This window comes from Salvia miltiorrhiza, chromosome 3, assembly GCF_028751815.1.
Source record: "Salvia miltiorrhiza cultivar Shanhuang (shh) chromosome 3, IMPLAD_Smil_shh, whole genome shotgun sequence".
Taxonomy (NCBI): Eukaryota; Viridiplantae; Streptophyta; class Magnoliopsida; order Lamiales; family Lamiaceae; genus Salvia; species Salvia miltiorrhiza.
The window spans coordinates 1,712,787-1,729,074 of NC_080389.1; the positions used below are offsets into that span (position 1 = coordinate 1,712,787).

At 36.0% G+C, this 16,288-nt stretch overlaps 2 protein-coding genes across 2 annotated transcripts; both read right to left on the bottom strand.

Moving 5' to 3' along the window:
- Positions 1 to 367: 367 nt before the first annotated feature.
- On the bottom strand, positions 368 to 7,414 carry LOC131015761 (uncharacterized). The gene is made up of 3 exons (XM_057944187.1): positions 6,896 to 7,414; positions 4,058 to 5,118; positions 368 to 606 (listed from the first exon to the last, which is right to left on the bottom strand). The coding sequence occupies exons 2-3, from the start codon at positions 5,115 to 5,117 to the stop codon at positions 602 to 604; spliced, it is 1,065 nt and encodes a 354-aa protein (XP_057800170.1). The 5' UTR covers position 5,118; positions 6,896 to 7,414; the 3' UTR covers positions 368 to 601.
- Positions 7,415 to 11,958: 4,544 nt separating this feature from the next.
- On the bottom strand, positions 11,959 to 14,054 carry LOC131015762 (protein FAR1-RELATED SEQUENCE 5-like). Its single transcript, XM_057944188.1, has 5 exons — positions 13,604 to 14,054; positions 13,471 to 13,543; positions 12,582 to 13,382; positions 12,397 to 12,482; positions 11,959 to 12,287 (listed from the first exon to the last, which is right to left on the bottom strand). Exons 1-5 carry the CDS (start codon positions 14,052 to 14,054, stop codon positions 11,959 to 11,961), a joined length of 1,740 nt encoding a protein of 579 aa, XP_057800171.1.
- Between the last annotated feature and the right edge of the window lie 2,234 nt (positions 14,055 to 16,288).

Consider the following 16,288-nt stretch of genomic DNA (forward strand, 5'->3'; position numbering starts at 1 on the left):
TTGCTGACTGATAAAGAGAATTGCGATGCAAACACAAAAGAATTGGTAATTAAAACAATTTATTAAAATTATTATACATATTTGTTTTGTAGATGCATATTTTTATTATTGGCATAATTTTGGAACAATATATTTATTTTATGCAGGTCTCAACACAATTGGTGGCGTATGGAAAACCACAATGTAGACCCACAGAAGTGTTGAAATGTCACACCCCAATTCGTGAAGGAATAAACTATAATCGAGATGCGACTAAAATCATAGAAATAAACAAGGAAAGAACCTTGTGGGATTCAAATAATAGGATAAAAAGTCGGGGAACGCCCTTTGAGTGAAGAAAGACAAAAATCAAGTGATATTAGTCAATCAACAACATTCTAAGCCTTAGGATCACAAGTTCGGTTTCATGCTTCCGATAACCAACGTTAATAACATAGAGCTAGAAGTTGAGAGTTTAAGCTCGATAAGAAACATAATTCAGAATTTAACATAAAAGTCTTAAGTTGGAGAAATAAAAGACAAATAAGAGCTAGTGCAACAGCGGAAGACAAAATACGGAGTTGAACCCTAGCCTCAGCTCTGCCCCGTCAGCACCGACCAATCAACCTGAAAACATTTGAAAGAAATTTTGGGCTAAGTACTAATGTACTTAGTGGGCTAGCATTTTTATAAATATTTCATAATCATAAGAGCAGTTTATCCAATTATACTTTACATGACTTAGAAGGTTTTAAAACAAAAATAACTTCTAAGCATGTTAAAACATTTTATTATATTGCGCGCAATTGTCACACTCCCTTTCCGTTACTCGCTGTGATCCCGGACCTTTTAGCCACCGACGGATCCATTACTCCTGCTTTACTTGGACTGAGGGCGTAACCCAGCCAAGCTCCCATTTGGGACCCAATGCTCCGGAACACATCCCGTCGAGCACCCTTATAACGCCTCATACATGATTAGTGCCCGATGGAGATCAACCCACCGAGTCAGCTAATAGGTGTACACAATTCTCAAACAACGTGTTAGGTCATAAGAGAACCTCGATCGATTAACTTATGCGAGCCTTAAACAGAGCAGAGTGCACAAAAATATTTATTGGATAAACAGTTTTCATTTCATTGAAATATTTAAGCTCAATAGCTAAATCATACATTTGGAAAATAAGCCCACCTGAATAGGCAAAGCCTGTCGTTTATTCTTAACTCTGAATTGGTATAGCAGTGCTAGTCCTCACGATCCACAAAGCCTACAAGAAATCTATAATCTTAATAGGTCTCCTGAATCTAATCTTAAGTCATAGTGAAGTGCTTAATATTCTATGATTCACTTAGCCGGGTTTTCAAAATTTAATGAATAAATAATTGAAAATATTTCTCTTGAGTTAAGAACACCAACAATATTCTTACTCATCTTTCTTTAATAATTGAAATTATAATAAAACCAATTAAATCATAAATATTCTTATTGCAAAATATAATGCAAATCATGTCATGCTTAACATATAATAAGTAATTACTTAAAATATGCACATAATAATAATATAATATTATTATGAAAATTATCCTTTAAATAAATTAATCAAACTAATAATAGTTCAATTAATTAAAAATAAGAAAGCCCAATTTAATTAATTGAAGGCAATTCAAAATCCTTAAATAAAATAAGGCCCAACAAATTTATTAATTAATAGCCCAACTGAAACAAAAATAAATAAAATCTCGGTCCAAATACTCATAAAAATCGGCCCATGACTCGAGCCCACTCTAATTAAAATCGGCCCACAACTCGAGCCCACTCTAATTAAAATCGGCCCACTACCAAGCCCATCACTCAAACCCAACCCCAAAGCCCAACCCTCACCAAGCCCTAGCCCACACTCCCTCCCCCCCTTCTTCTCCCCCCCCAGCCGCATAATACACACACACAAACAACTAATCTCACTCTCTCTCTCTCGGTCACACTCACACACACATGTAACAGCACCCTCTCCCCTCATCTCCATCTTTTCCGGCGGCGGTAGCAACGCCGCCTCCGCCGTCCCTTGACTCCCCTCTCTCCCATCTCTCGCCTTCTACCTTCATCTCTCACTCCCCACCGACCTCTCTCTTTCTCTCTTCACATCGGAAGTCCGCCGCCGCGGAGACTCGCCGGAGGAGCAGCAGCGACGAGCTGCCGCCACCAGCTCTCTTTCTCTGACAGTGGCTGAGCGACAGCAACCAAGGCCGCCGAGCTCTAGCCTCCCTCTGAAAGCTCAACCCCCGCGGTTCCACCTCCGGCGATAGCAGCCCCAGCCACCACCGCTCCTCCCTCTCGAACTCCGATCCTCCCTCTGGAACTCCGGCAATAGCAGCGAGAAGCCACTACCGCCGCCGACTCCGACTCTCTCTGGATCGACGGCCCGACAGCAGCGGGCAAAACCGCCGTGCCGCGGCCTCCCTCTGTTCTCACCAGCGTCCTCTTCCTCTTACACGGCCGGATGACCGACAGCGAGCACGCCGCCATCCCGGCACCGCTCAACTCAACCCAACACACACACACACGGTTAAAGCTTGAAAATAAAATCTTTGTCTTTCTTTTCTTTTCAATAAATCATGCTTTCATGTATGTATATGTAATAATGAAAGTCATACTATTGAAATGCTTGAATGTGTTGTTGTGTGTATATCAAATTGTATATAGCTTTGAACAAGCTTGCAGCTTGAAGTTCGATTTATGAGCAGAGGTAAAAGAAATCAAATGGCTACCTTGTGAGAAATTTCAGTGAGTGTTGATCCTGTTTGTTTGCTGGAAAAGAAGGTTCATAGATATGAATACCATTTAAATGAAGGCTCTTATTCATAGGGACGAATGTAAAGAAACTGATTTAAAATCTTACTTGTGTGCTGGATTCTGTCGAAATGATCTTGGTGAGCAAATGAAAATTTTCAGAATGAGTGAAGTGATAGGGATGTCCGTGTGGTATAGCTGAACTTCTGTGGGTGTAGCTCTGCACTTAGTTCCTTGGTATGTAGGAGAAATAGTGAGTGGAAGGGAATGAGTATTATGGCTAAAGTTTATTTTGGTGGGGGGCAAAGTATCGTGTGAAGTGTGAGTGGGATGTTAGGTGGGTGTGGGTGTAGTGATGTTAATTATGGAGGTGGAAAAGGATGTGTAAAGGAAGGCTTTTGATGGTGATGTTAATCATGGAGGTGGAAAAGATGGAAGATGAAAGCTTAAAAAAAAAAATGGGTGGGAGTAGTGGAAGTAAAATAAAATAAAATAAAAATCTTCCGGGTTGTACTATGAAAACTGTAATAATTCTTCAGGGTTTGCTGACTAAAAACACGTGAAAATGTTTTGAATGCTAAATTAAATAAATATGCGACGCACATAAATTTAATAACTAAATTTACAAATGTTTTTTTTTTTAAATCACTTTTGTTGGAATTAAAATAAATTCATTTTCTTTATATCCGGCGTGAATCATCTTAATCTAAATTCAAAATAATTCTAAATTTAATATAAATAGGCGGGGTGTTACATTCCTCCCTCCTTATAAAAATTTCGTCCTCGAAATGGCATATCTGGGTCATCTAGTTTGGATACTAGACTTTCATTCCACTCAACTCTTGTGCGGCACTAAATCATATACGTACTTAATTCCCTAACAGCGCGACATCGTTTAGCAAACTAGAAAATTTTCCTCAAACTCTGGTACGTCGTTATGTCGTGGAAACTTGTCTCGTCCTCTCCTGAAGATTGAAGAGGGATCTTTCTCTTGTTAAAAGTATCGTGGCGCTGACTTGAGTAAGTCAACCAATTCGAGGATTGCGTCAATTTCTATCATAAGAATAACATGTAAGTATGTCAAAATGTTTCGGCGCCTATATCGAGCTCTGAGTTCGCGGTGACGTCCTTAGTAGCAGTCTTTCATCGTCAGTTGTACTAACTTCTAACGTTGTTACGGACGATTATAACGTAAATTCTAATTTCTTACAAGCAACATATGAAATGGAAGAATAGGATACTCCAATATTGAATAGAGCTATAATCGACATGTCGAAAACATTAATCGTACCTGCCAGGTTTCCGTGATCTCCTGCTGCTCGGTGTTGGTTAAGGGCATAGGCCCTAGCGTATCGTGGTTGGTTCTGATTTCCTCTAGGACCTTGGTTTTGTCGTTGTTGGTTTCCAGGATTTTGTTGTTGGGGTGCTCCTCCTCCCTTCTTTGGGCATGTCGAGACATAATGCCCGGCCTCTCCGCAGTTATAGCAGACGTTCATTCCTTTCAGACATTCTCCCGGATGGAGTTTTTGACATTTTGGGCAAGGAGTTTGAACTATTGCTTGAGGTTGTGGGTTCTGATGTTGATTCTGATTTTGATTTGCCGTCCATGGTTTCTTCCCATTTCCAATGTTTCCACCAGTCCCTTCATTCCATTTTCTCTTTCCCTTACTACCATCTTGAGATGGTACAAATCCAAACTGTTCGGGGGATTTTCCTTTCTCCCTTGGCAACAATGACTCAATAGTGAGGGCTCTACTCAATGTCTGCGCGTAGGTGAGACCCCCTTGACTTGCTAGGGAAATCGCTATCTCGTGATGCAGTCCGTTTCTGAACTTCTCTGCGCGTTTCTCATCGCTGTCCACCAACGTCGGAGCATATCTTGATAGCTGATTGAAGGCTCTATCATACTCGGTCACAGTTCCCGTTTTCTGTCTCAAATTCCAAAACTCGTTCTGTTTCTTTTGTCGGTAACATCCTGGTATATACTTCTCATACAATTCAGCCTTGAATTCTTCCCATGTGAAATTCTCCCACTGTTCGTCAGTCATAGTCCGCCTCACTGACTCCCACCAAAAGTCAGCTTCGTCCACCAACTGATAAGTTGCGCATGCCACTTTATCCTCATCGTCACAACGGATGTAGTTGAAGATCCGTTCTATTGCCCTAACCCATTTCTCGGCATCCGCAGGTTCGCCCAATCCATCAAACGTTGGAGGTTTTTCCTTGCGAAACTTTTCCTCGGCTGTGCGATTTGGTGCTACTTGTGGAATAGGCTCTTCGGGTACAAATCCCCTACCGCGCCCACGGCCACGTCCGCGCCCTCTACCACGTCCTCTTGGTGCACCTTCCATTCTGATTGACGGACGAGAATCAGTAGACGAAGAGACTCATTCGGCATACATACATACATACATACATATATAGATATACACGAGATATATCGCTTCTATAGTGTAACCATGTGAAAGACTAGTTCTACGTGGAAACTAATCTAAACTTAAGTGGAATAACTTAAGTGAAACCTTAATCTCATGACATTTCTTCTACGTTGTAACATATCTATGTTAAACGTTGCTATCTTATCATTCCTTACTTAAATCGATCAAGCGGAGCTTTCACGACTAACATTTCTAAAGTATCCTTGGGTAGTACTCAAACGATTTGTAAGAGACTCATCATTCATATCGTACAGGCAGTGGACCTAACACGATAACATAAAACTTTTCATTCATTTAATCATTTGTTTCTTTTGAAACCTTTAAACATATGGACAATAAATGCCCCTTTCATAAAAATTTTCTTAATCCGGAAACATTAATGAAATCTAACTCGACCATAAATTCATTGATTCGTTAAGGGCTCGGATAGTCCCAAACACGACATACATACATACATTGGTTATATGAGTTAAAGGCTCAAAATAACAATATGAAAGCGATAAGCAATTCATATAACATCATACATTGAAAACGCGCACTTCTTAAAAACTTTGAAAGCATTTAAAATCATTGAAATTTTTAAGTCGTACCTTTTGTTGCGGCAGTGTGACGGCGAGCTGAGGGTCAACAAATTTTCTTAGAAGCCTAGAGGTACTATTCTAGACTCGACATTAGAAGCTTACGGTTATCAGAGACATGAAAGAAAACTTAGGCTCTGATACCATTCTGTCACACCCCAATTCTTGAAGGAATAAACTATAATCGAGATGCGACTAAAATCATAGAAATAAACAAGGAAAGAACCTTGTGGGATTCAAATAATAGGATAAAAAGTCGGGGAACGCCCTTTGAGTGAAGAAAGACAAAAATCAAGTGATATTAGTCAATCAACAACATTCTAAGCCTTAGGATCACAAGTTCGGTTTCATGCTTCCGATAACCAACGTTAATAACATAGAGCTAGAAGTTGAGAGTTTAAGCTCGATAAGAAACATAATTCAGAATTTAACATAAAAGTCTTAAGTTGGAGAAATAAAAGACAAATAAGAGCTAGTGCAACAGCGGAAGACAAAATACGGAGTTGAACCCTAGCCTCAGCTCTGCCCCGTCAGCACCGACCAATCAACCTGAAAACATTTGAAAGAAATTTTGGGCTAAGTACTAATGTACTTAGTGGGCTAGCATTTTTATAAATATTTCATAATCATAAGAGCAGTTTATCCAATTATACTTTACATGACTTAGAAGGTTTTAAAACAAAAATAACTTCTAAGCATGTTAAAACATTTTATTATATTGCGCGCAATTGTCACACTCCCTTTCCGTTACTCGCTGTGATCCCGGACCTTTTAGCCACCGACGGATCCATTACTCCTGCTTTACTTGGACTGAGGGCGTAACCCAGCCAAGCTCCCATTTGGGACCCAATGCTCCGGAACACATCCCGTCGAGCACCCTTATAACGCCTCATACATGATTAGTGCCCGATGGAGATCAACCCACCGAGTCAGCTAATAGGTGTACACAATTCTCAAACAACGTGTTAGGTCATAAGAGAACCTCGATCGATTAACTTATGCGAGCCTTAAACAGAGCAGAGTGCACAAAAATATTTATTGGATAAACAGTTTTCATTTCATTGAAATATTTAAGCTCAATAGCTAAATCATACATTTGGAAAATAAGCCCACCTGAATAGGCAAAGCCTGTCGTTTATTCTTAACTCTGAATTGGTATAGCAGTGCTAGTCCTCACGATCCACAAAGCCTACAAGAAATCTATAATCTTAATAGGTCTCCTGAATCTAATCTTAAGTCATAGTGAAGTGCTTAATATTCTATGATTCACTTAGCCGGGTTTTCAAAATTTAATGAATAAATAATTGAAAATATTTCTCTTGAGTTAAGAACACCAACAATATTCTTACTCATCTTTCTTTAATAATTGAAATTATAATAAAACCAATTAAATCATAAATATTCTTATTGCAAAATATAATGCAAATCATGTCATGCTTAACATATAATAAGTAATTACTTAAAATATGCACATAATAATAATATAATATTATTATGAAAATTATCCTTTAAATAAATTAATCAAACTAATAATAGTTCAATTAATTAAAAATAAGAAAGCCCAATTTAATTAATTGAAGGCAATTCAAAATCCTTAAATAAAATAAGGCCCAACAAATTTATTAATTAATAGCCCAACTGAAACAAAAATAAATAAAATCTCGGTCCAAATACTCATAAAAATCGGCCCATGACTCGAGCCCACTCTAATTAAAATCGGCCCACAACTCGAGCCCACTCTAATTAAAATCGGCCCACTACCAAGCCCATCACTCAAACCCAACCCCAAAGCCCAACCCTCACCAAGCCCTAGCCCACACTCCCTCCCCCCCTTCTTCTCCCCCCCAGCCGCATAATACACACACACAAACAACTAATCTCACTCTCTCTCTCTCGGTCACACTCACACACACATGTAACAGCACCCTCTCCCCTCCTCTCCATCTTTTCCGGCGGCGGTAGCAACGCCGCCTCCGCCGTCCCTTGACTCCCCTCTCTCCCATCTCTCGCCTTCTACCTTCATCTCTCACTCCCCACCGACCTCTCTCTTTCTCTCTTCACATCGGAAGTCCGCCGCCGCGGAGACTCGCCGGAGGAGCAGCAGCGACGAGCTGCCGCCACCAGCTCTCTTTCTCTGACAGTGGCTGAGCGACAGCAGCCAAGGCCGCCGAGCTCTAGCCTCCCTCTGAAAGCTCAACCCCCGCGGTTCCACCTCCGGCGATAGCAGCCCCAGCCACCACCGCTCCTCCCTCTCGAACTCCGATCCTCCCTCTGGAACTCCGGCAATAGCAGCGAGAAGCCACTACCGCCGCCGACTCCGACTCTCTCTGGATCGACGGCCCGACAGCAGCGGGCAAAACCGCCGTGCCGCGGCCTCCCTCTGTTCTCACCAGCGTCCTCTTCCTCTTACACGGCCGGATGACCGACAGCGAGCACGCCGCCATCCCGGCACCGCTCAACTCAACCCAACACACACACACACGGTTAAAGCTTGAAAATAAAATCTTTGTCTTTCTTTTCTTTTCAATAAATCATGCTTTCATGTATGTATATGTAATAATGAAAGTCATACTATTGAAATGCTTGAATGTGTTGCTGTGTGTATATCAAATTGTATATAGCTTTGAACAAGCTTGCAGCTTGAAGTTCGATTTATGAGCAGAGGTAAAAGAAATCAAATGGCTACCTTGTGAGAAATTTCAGTGAGTGTTGATCCTGTTTGTTTGCTGGAAAAGAAGGTTCATAGATATGAATACCATTTAAATGAAGGCTCTTATTCATAGGGACGAATGTAAAGAAACTGATTTAAAATCTTACTTGTGTGCTGGATTCTGTCGAAATGATCTTGGTGAGCAAATGAAAATTTTCAGAATGAGTGAAGTGATAGGGATGTCCGTGTGGTATAGCTGAACTTCTGTGGGTGTAGCTCTGCACTTAGTTCCTTGGTATGTAGGAGAAATAGTGAGTGGAAGGGAATGAGTATTATGGCTAAAGTTTATTTTGGTGGGGGGCAAAGTATCGTGTGAAGTGTGAGTGGGATGTTAGGTGGGTGTGGGTGTAGTGATGTTAATTATGGAGGTGGAAAAGGATGTGTAAAGGAAGGCTTTTGATGGTGATGTTAATCATGGAGGTGGAAAAGATGGAAGATGAAAGCTTAAAAAAAAAAATGGGTGGGAGTAGTGGAAGTAAAATAAAATAAAATAAAAATCTTCCGGGTTGTACTATGAAAACTGTAATAATTCTTCAGGGTTTGCTGACTAAAAACACGTGAAAATGTTTTGAATGCTAAATTAAATAAATATGCGACGCACATAAATTTAATAACTAAATTTACAAATGTTTTTTTTTTTTAAATCACTTTTGTTGGAATTAAAATAAATTCATTTTCTTTATATCCGGCGTGAATCATCTTAATCTAAATTCAAAATAATTCTAAATTTAATATAAATAGGCGGGGTGTTACATGAAATCAACAAGCATTATAAAGTCACCGTACATGATTAGACAAGTGAATACAACTAAGAAGCTTTCAAAAGAGGAGATTCGTTTAGGGTTGTTTGCACTTTATAACACCAAAGACATCGGGTATGAAATAAGTTATTTATAAATAAGATTCCTATAACATATTAGTATACAATTGCACCCACTATGATCATATATAAATTTGACTGAATGATTTGGTATTTACTTATGGTATTAAATATTTGTTAACAATATTTGTTAATATGTAGTATTGCTTTTGTTTACAGTAATGAAGTGTTGTTTGCATGTGATGGACATGAACTCACGCGTTCTGACATGATGACTTTGAGCAAAGGAAAGATGGTGTCAACAAGTATTGTTAATGCATGGACTTACATGCTCAACAAATTGGAGATATTCCGTGCAACTGACTCTGATGCACGTTTTTTTGCTACGACCAAACTCTATGTAAGTTGATTTTAAAATTTCTTATAGTATGAATCTTATTAAATACAAATTTAAATATGTATTTATATAATATTGTAGGAAACCCTGTTTGTTCATGCACATCCACAAAATAAGAGGTCAGAATTTTTCTTTGAGACAATGTCATCGGAGCTGTCACAATATGACCATACTTCAATATCGAGAATAGATCTTATACGTTTCATCAACTCATTATCACTATTTAGTAGATGTTATATATAAGTTTTATTAACAGTTGTGGTTGTTTTTGTTTAAATATGTAAATACAGTTTGTATTCCCTGTGTACGATGGAATGAAATTCTATGCATTAACATTCGATGTGAAGAGAGGGCGAATATTTGTTTTTGATAGCACAAATGTGTCAAAGGAAGAATGTCGTCTAGAAAAATATGGCGTTATTGTCGATCACCTGGTATGTTATATAATTTTAATTGATAAAGGTAATTATTTACTTATTGGTGACCTGGTATGGTATATAATTTTGATTGTTTAATTATGTAGGCAAATGTACTTGGAGAATACTTGCACCTACATGGAGATCCAATGAAAAAAATGAAGATGTTGAAGGCAAAGAAATTTGTTGTCCATATAAAGTGAGGTAACAAAAGTTGCATGGAAGCCAACGGTATATATCTCATGCGCCACATTGAAACTTATATGGGAGAGACACCGTGCAATTGGGTATGTGGACTTCCCACAAATCCAGAAAGGCATTTGATTAGGCTTCGTACAAGATACTGTGCAACTATGATTGGATGGACAAATAACTACGTCAAAGATGATGTAATGAGGGGTGCATGTACATATTATCAAAATTTCTTGTCCGTTCCAGATGAGAAGATGGAAAAGATATTTGGTTGAGTTAAGGTTTGAATAATACACTATGTTGAAACAAATTTTCTTTCATCATATGATTACATATGATGTACAAGGGGTTAAACAATTTTATTATCATTTAGATCTATTTTTGAATTTGTTTATGAAGCACAACTTGTTTTACTTATTGTTCTGACGTTTGTAGTGCATTGTTGGTTTTAATTTCATACAATAAATATTTATTAATTCGCATATGATGAATAGAAGATCAAGGAGAATTTTAGCCTAAGAGATTAAATAATTAATGGTACTTTAATTCATTATCGACACACTATATTTTCCTACTCAAAGTGATTGACTAATAGTATGCACTTATTAGAAATAGTATTAATAATTGCACATTTTCCAAAGCGTCCAATACTAGTTTCATTCATTTATTTCATTCTTTCTACTCATTAATTTATTAGAATCAAAGTACTATATAATATCTATGCAACAATCACCATCATCCATGCAATATAATAAAAATAACATATAAAATGAATAATTTTGACACATATGCATCAACATTCAACATCTATGCACAAATTATCACCTAAGATGCAAAATAATACCAAAAAAAAAATCATAATAATTTTGGCTTTGAATCATCAAATAATAAACATCTATGCAATAAACGCATATATTTGTGCATATTCATTTATTTCATTCTTTCTACTCATCAATTTATTAGAAGCAAAGTACTATATAATATCTATGCAACAAGCACCATCATCCATGCAATATAATAAAAATAACATATAAAATGAATAATTTTGACAAATATGAATCAACATTCAACATCCATACACCAATTATAACCTAAGATGCAAAATAATACCAAAAAAAAAAATCATAATAATTTTGGCTTTGAATCATCAAATAATAAACATCTAGTGCATATTCATTTATTTCATTTTTTATATTCATCAATTTATTAGAACCAAAGTACTATATAACATCTATACAACGACCACCATCATCCATGCAATATAATAAAAATAACAGAAAACGTGAATAATTTTAACAAATATGCATCAGCAATAACTAAATAATTACCTTTATAAATTACAATGAATAATTTAAACAAATATGCATCAACATTGAACATCCATGCACCAATTATCTCATAAGATGCAAAATAAAACCAAAACAAAAAAACGTAATAATTTTGGCTTTGAAGCATCAAATAATAAACATCTATGCAATACAATCATATATCTGTGCATATTCATGAATCAATTGATATGCATATTGAAAAAAAACCAATTCAAAAAAATGAATAATAAAAATCTTAGTAGTCACAATTCAAACAAAAACTCCAAAACAAATTAAACGCAAAACATGAATCTAATCTAATTAAAAAACCATTTCAAGCATCACTGTCACTGACATTTTTGTTCTTCGCATTAACTTTATCACAATTCCTTGAATCATGATACCCCAATGTATTGCACTTCTTGCATAGTCTCTTAGGCTTCTGTGCACGCTTCGCTTCTGCTTCTAAGCGTGATTTCTTCCTACTACAACTTCCTTTAGTTTTTGCAACATCCGGAGGGAACACAGTAACAACAGACGGCAATGATGAACCATAGAAATTCTCAATCAATCTTTCTTTAAAAGAAGATGACGATGCATTACATGATTTTTTGGATTGTTCATCTAAAAAATCTTGCAACATCTTCCTCAAAGATTGAATCGCTTCAACATTACCATCCACAAGTCCAATGCAATTCAAAGCCAAAGAAACCAAACCATCCGTATTTGCTTCACAATTATTAGTTGCTGAACCAAACCGATTTTGGCCTACCTGTTTGAAAATTGACGATGCATTCCTTGTCCATCTGTAAACAATGTATTTTTCCGGTATTTCTTTCAACTTCAAATTGCGTGCAACTGCAAACATATGTTTACACAACAAGCCATTTCTAACAAAGTACTTGCATGAGCACGACAAGTAATCATCCTCAATATTGTGATGTACCTTAAAAATACCTTGCATCTTCATCCACATCATATATGTGTCCCTCAGTGCCATCTATGCATTTAGGTATAGTACAAAATGCAGATGCATATTGGATTTCTTTTTTAACCTCTAGGAAAATAGTATTAGTATACACAGGAGCAGCATGCTTCTCAATATCCAATATTGTACGTAACTCAGGGAAACATGTCTCATCCGCCAAAGTTAATGCATCATGATCATGACGTTGAGTTTCAATAGCCGTCTCAAACAACACATACAGCTCACTTAAACTTGCATGCTTATTTAAGTGACGTTTGAAAAAGCTATTCTCACTTTCAGACAACGATGTTGTTCTGAACAAAGCACTCATGTGCAAATCACGAAAGAATGCAGGAATCCAAAAGCTTCTTAAACGAAACATTTCATCAAACCACTTATGACCCACCAAATTGAATTCCTCAATGAGAGCATTCCATTTATCTTCAAACTCACAAGGCTCATATGCATCACTCCAAACAACTTCATCAAATCTCAATTTAAAATCAGGATCATCCCTTAAAGGCACAGACAACTTTTCCACCATTTTCATAGTTATATGCCACATACAGAAACGATGACGAGAAGAAGTAAGAACCTTCGCAATAGCTGCTCTCATACCAAGATCTTGATCCGTAATTATCATAGTAGGCTGCGATCCCATGCACTTCACAAAAGTTGACAGAATCCAAGAATATGATTCTTCATCCTCACGTGAAATCAATCCAGCTCCAAAAGTAACACACCTTCCGTGATCGTCTTTACCTGTGAAGGGAGTGAAGATCAAAATATACCTGCGAAACATTTAAATGAAACTATAATGAACATAGTATGAAATTTAATATGGAATGTATATATTTTAAAAATAAAATAAAATAATACCTGATCGTGTTATACGTTGCATCAAATGATATTGCATGTCCAAAAATTTTATAGTTCTCAATTGATACAACATCTGCCCAAAATAGTCTAGTCAACTTGTTTGACTCATCAACATCATACTAAAAAAAAAAACCACTATTTGCAGAACGCTTTCGCTTAAACTTTTCAATTAATATTTGGACATCAACTCCATTGGCCCATGACTTCACATCACGCGAATGATTTTTAAAGTCAATCTTCCTGCACCCAGCATCATCCACACCACCTACTAACTCAGAATAAATCTTGAAGGAACGAACTGCACCTATATTAGCCTTAAAACATTTAGCCATAAAAAATTGATGCCCATAATCAATATTCCTATGAACTTTCAATAAATGCTGATACCCTTCAGAAGCCAACTTATGCGTGTGACCTTCAATGAATTTATAAATCTCATAGCCAATCCCAGCTACGAATCGATAACCAACACGAGCCATACAATGCACCCTACAAGACGCACGCTTTCTCTTTTGTTTCTTTGCACCTTGGTCAACATGTTTCACTTTAACATCTTCTTTTGAACCTTCATGCGTACACACCATATATCGTAAAACAATAACACCACTACCATCTTTTGCTTTTTTTTGCATACTCTTACGGATAGTGAATCCACATGCACTTGCGTATGCACGGTAAAAACTCACACCATCTTCAAGAGTATCAAATTTCTGCCCAATTGTAGGTTTCAATGTATCATCGCATTGAGGCACATAAAAATATTCAACATTCGTAGTCTCCAAATCAAGATGAACAGAATCTGAATAAAATAATCAAATATTCGTAAATAAATCCTGGCATTTTTGTTATTAATTCGAATTGGAGCATTTAAAATAAAAAAATATGCAATTAAAATTAATACTTATTTACACCTATGCAAATCAAATATCTATGCATGACAATCTATGCATATACATAATATTAAGAGTTTAAAACGGTGAAAAAATCTATGCATCATAATCAATACCACCTATGCAAATCAAACAAAATGATAACTATGAAACACAATTCAACATCTATGCATCACCATCTTTCATCTATGCAAATCAACATGTATCATTCAACTACTAAATTTTCGTAAATAAAAACAATCGGCATATCTCAATTTCACATCAATTAAAACCAAATCAAACATCTAAGCATAAAAATCTATGCATTTTAATCAAATCAACATTTAAATAATTTTTTGCAAAAAATTCGAAAATAAATCTATGCATCACCATCTTTCATCTATGCAAATCAACATTTATCATTCATCTACTAAATTTTACAAAAAATAACACAATCGGCATATCTCAATTTCACATCAAGTAAAACCAAATCAAACATCTAAGCATAAAAATCTATGCATTTTAATCTAATCAACATTTAAATCATTTTTTTCAAAAAATTCGAAAATAAATCAATGCATCACCATCTTTCATCTATGCAAATCAACATTTATCATTCATCTACTAAATTTTACAAAAAATAACACAATCGTCATATCTCAATTTCAAATCAAGTAAAACCAAATCAAACATCTAAGCATAAAAATCTATGCATTTTAATCAAATCAACATTTAAATCATTTTTTTCAAAAAAATCGAAAATAAATCAATGCATCACCATCTTTCATCTATGCAAATCAACATGTATCATTCATCTACTAAATTTTACAAAAAATAACACAATCGGCATATCTCAATTTCAAATCAAGTAAAACCAAATCAAACATCTAAGCATAAAAATCTATGCATTTTAATCAAATCAACATTTAAATCATTTTTTTTTTAAATTCGAAAATAAATCAATGAAATTAATCAACTAAAACTTAGAATAAAACTAAATTAATAAATACCTTGAGTGCTCATCGTGAAAAATTACACTACAACTGTCTTCAATAATAATTGATATTAAGATTATAGGATATTAATAGTATGAAAGAATAAAGAAGACTTGGGGAAAGAAAAAGAGAAAATTAATAACACAAAATAAAAGATAAAAAACGAAGAGAAGAAACATTTTAGGCGACACACGACTAACTATGCAATCTAGGTTTAATTAAATAATTACTAAAAGACAACTTTAACCTTAGCCTAATTAAAAAGTAAAAAAAACGGAACACTAATGCTAGTCAAACCCATTTTAGGCGGATATTAATGAAATTAATCCTCACCGTTAGATATTAACTTTTAAAGGCTAAGATGTGGTTCCTAGTTCTCATGTTAAAAGAGGTTTTTATTAGAACCCCTTCCTATATATATATATATATATATATATAGGCTAAAGTTCAATGAAGAAGGCCTAAATGTAAGAGATAAGAGATAAGTAATCTAATCCGTTGATCTTATCTAATCTAACGGACATGATTTATTCACGCCATGTTCAACGGATTTTTTCGTTGAACATATGGGGGGTCGAAACCCAGAACCCCCAAAAATATTGTATATGTTCACGAATGTTCAACGAAAAAATCCGTTGATCATGGCGTGAATAAATCATGTCCGTTAGATTAGATAAGATCAACGGATGAGATTACTTCTCTCTTCTTATATACATTTAGGCCTTTTTCATTGAACCTAACCCTATATATATATATATATATATATATATATATATATATATATAGGGAGAGGTTCAAATAAGAACCACTAAATAAAATTAGAACGGAGAACCATTTTAAGCCATTCGATCATCAAGATCTACGGTGGATGCATCATCTTGGTGGATGAATGCAGATCCTGGGTTCGAATCCTGAAGGGAGCAAAATTTTTATTATTTTCGGATGCATTAAATT